This window comes from Myotis brandtii, unplaced genomic scaffold (assembly GCF_000412655.1).
Source record: "Myotis brandtii unplaced genomic scaffold, ASM41265v1 scaffold233, whole genome shotgun sequence".
NCBI lineage: Eukaryota > Metazoa > Chordata > Mammalia > Chiroptera > Vespertilionidae > Myotis > Myotis brandtii.
This window is the reverse complement of record NW_005358773.1, coordinates 673,732-675,009: the sequence shown is the minus strand read 5'-3', so window position 1 is coordinate 675,009 and position 1,278 is coordinate 673,732. Positions and strand designations below refer to the sequence as shown.

Here is a 1,278-nt window from a genome sequence, read left to right as displayed (position 1 = left end):
CTACGGGGCAGGTCCTTATTTACAGACGGGACTGAAGCACAGGGAAGGCAACCTGTACCCAGCCTGCCCGCCAACCCCCATCACGGACTCCACTGCAGTGTGTAGACCAGGGGTGGGCAAACTTTTTGACTCGAGGGCCACAATGGGTTCTTAAACTGGACCGGAGGGCCGGAACAAAAGCATGGAGTGTTTGTGTGAACTAATATAAATTCAAAGTAAACATCATTACATAAAAGGGTACGGTCTTTTTTTTTTTTTTTGGTTTTTTTCATTTCAAGCAGGCCGTAGTTTGCCCATGGCTGGTGTAGACTGAGACTCAGAGCCACCAGCAGGGATTCTAGTCCCAGTTCTGCCCCCACTCACCTGCCCTAAACTCCCCCATAGGAAGTTAACAAGTGGGACCAGGGAAGAAATAGCAACACACAGGGAGTGGGTCCTCTGCCTTTTCCAGACCTTGGGGGTCTGGTTTGCTGACTTGATCCTCCCTAACAAAAGAGCACGCCATGCACACCAAATGTTTTGTTTAATGAATGGAATTGGTTAAACTAATATGGATGAATTGCCAGGCACTAGTGACTGAGGGCAGAACGTATTCTTGCTGCCATCCCCCGCCCCCCATATGGCTGAACCACAAATTGGGCAGCCACTGTTTTAAACTTGACATGGAGCAATCTGGGCACACACGGAGGACAAGTCATACATAGCATGTCTAGGCTGCGAGGAACTCGGCCATCACCCGACCACCCGATAACTCTGCAGGCGTGCAGAGGGTCAGCAAAGAACCCCTTCCCTTCAAAACCCGTTTGCTGACACCGACTGTACACAACGCAGGACGGGGAGCGTGCAGGGAGACGGGTCTCACAAGCCCCAGGACACGGATGATTGCAACAGGCAAACCACCCCTAATTGGGCGAAGTGGGAGACCTGGATTGAGTGGCGAGTCCCCCACGCGGTGGGAACCCGAGAGCAGTGAGGGGTCTTGGAAGGGGGCGTCCCCGAGGCAAGGCCTGGGGGTGTGGTTGGGGGTCTAAGAAGGCGATGAGGCCCGAAGATCTACGGGTGGGCGCCCCGGATGGCGGCGGGGTGTCCAGGTTAGGCCACGGGGTCCGCAGTACCGGGGAACTCGGGGAGCAGCGGGGACCGGGTGGAGCCCGTACCTCTCACGAGGGTCACAGGCCGGTCCACGAGGAGGTCGAAGGCCTTTGTCAGGTAGGTGACGGGGTTGGGCAGCGAGGTTTGCGGCGACGGCGCCGGCGTGCGGCGCGGGGGCTCGGGGTA

At 56.7% G+C, this 1,278-nt stretch overlaps 1 protein-coding gene across 1 annotated transcript in view; it reads right to left on the bottom strand.

Moving 5' to 3' along the window:
* NDUFB10 (NADH dehydrogenase (ubiquinone) 1 beta subcomplex, 10, 22kDa) overlaps nucleotides 1–1,278 on the bottom strand; it is a gene marked incomplete at its 5' end in the record, with an annotated part of 2,476 nt that extends 1,198 nt beyond the window's left edge. The window contains one exon of the mRNA XM_005866579.2: nucleotides 1,158–1,278. Coding sequence (XP_005866641.1) covers nucleotides 1,158–1,278 — 121 coding nt within the window. The remainder of the gene's footprint in view (nucleotides 1–1,157) is intronic.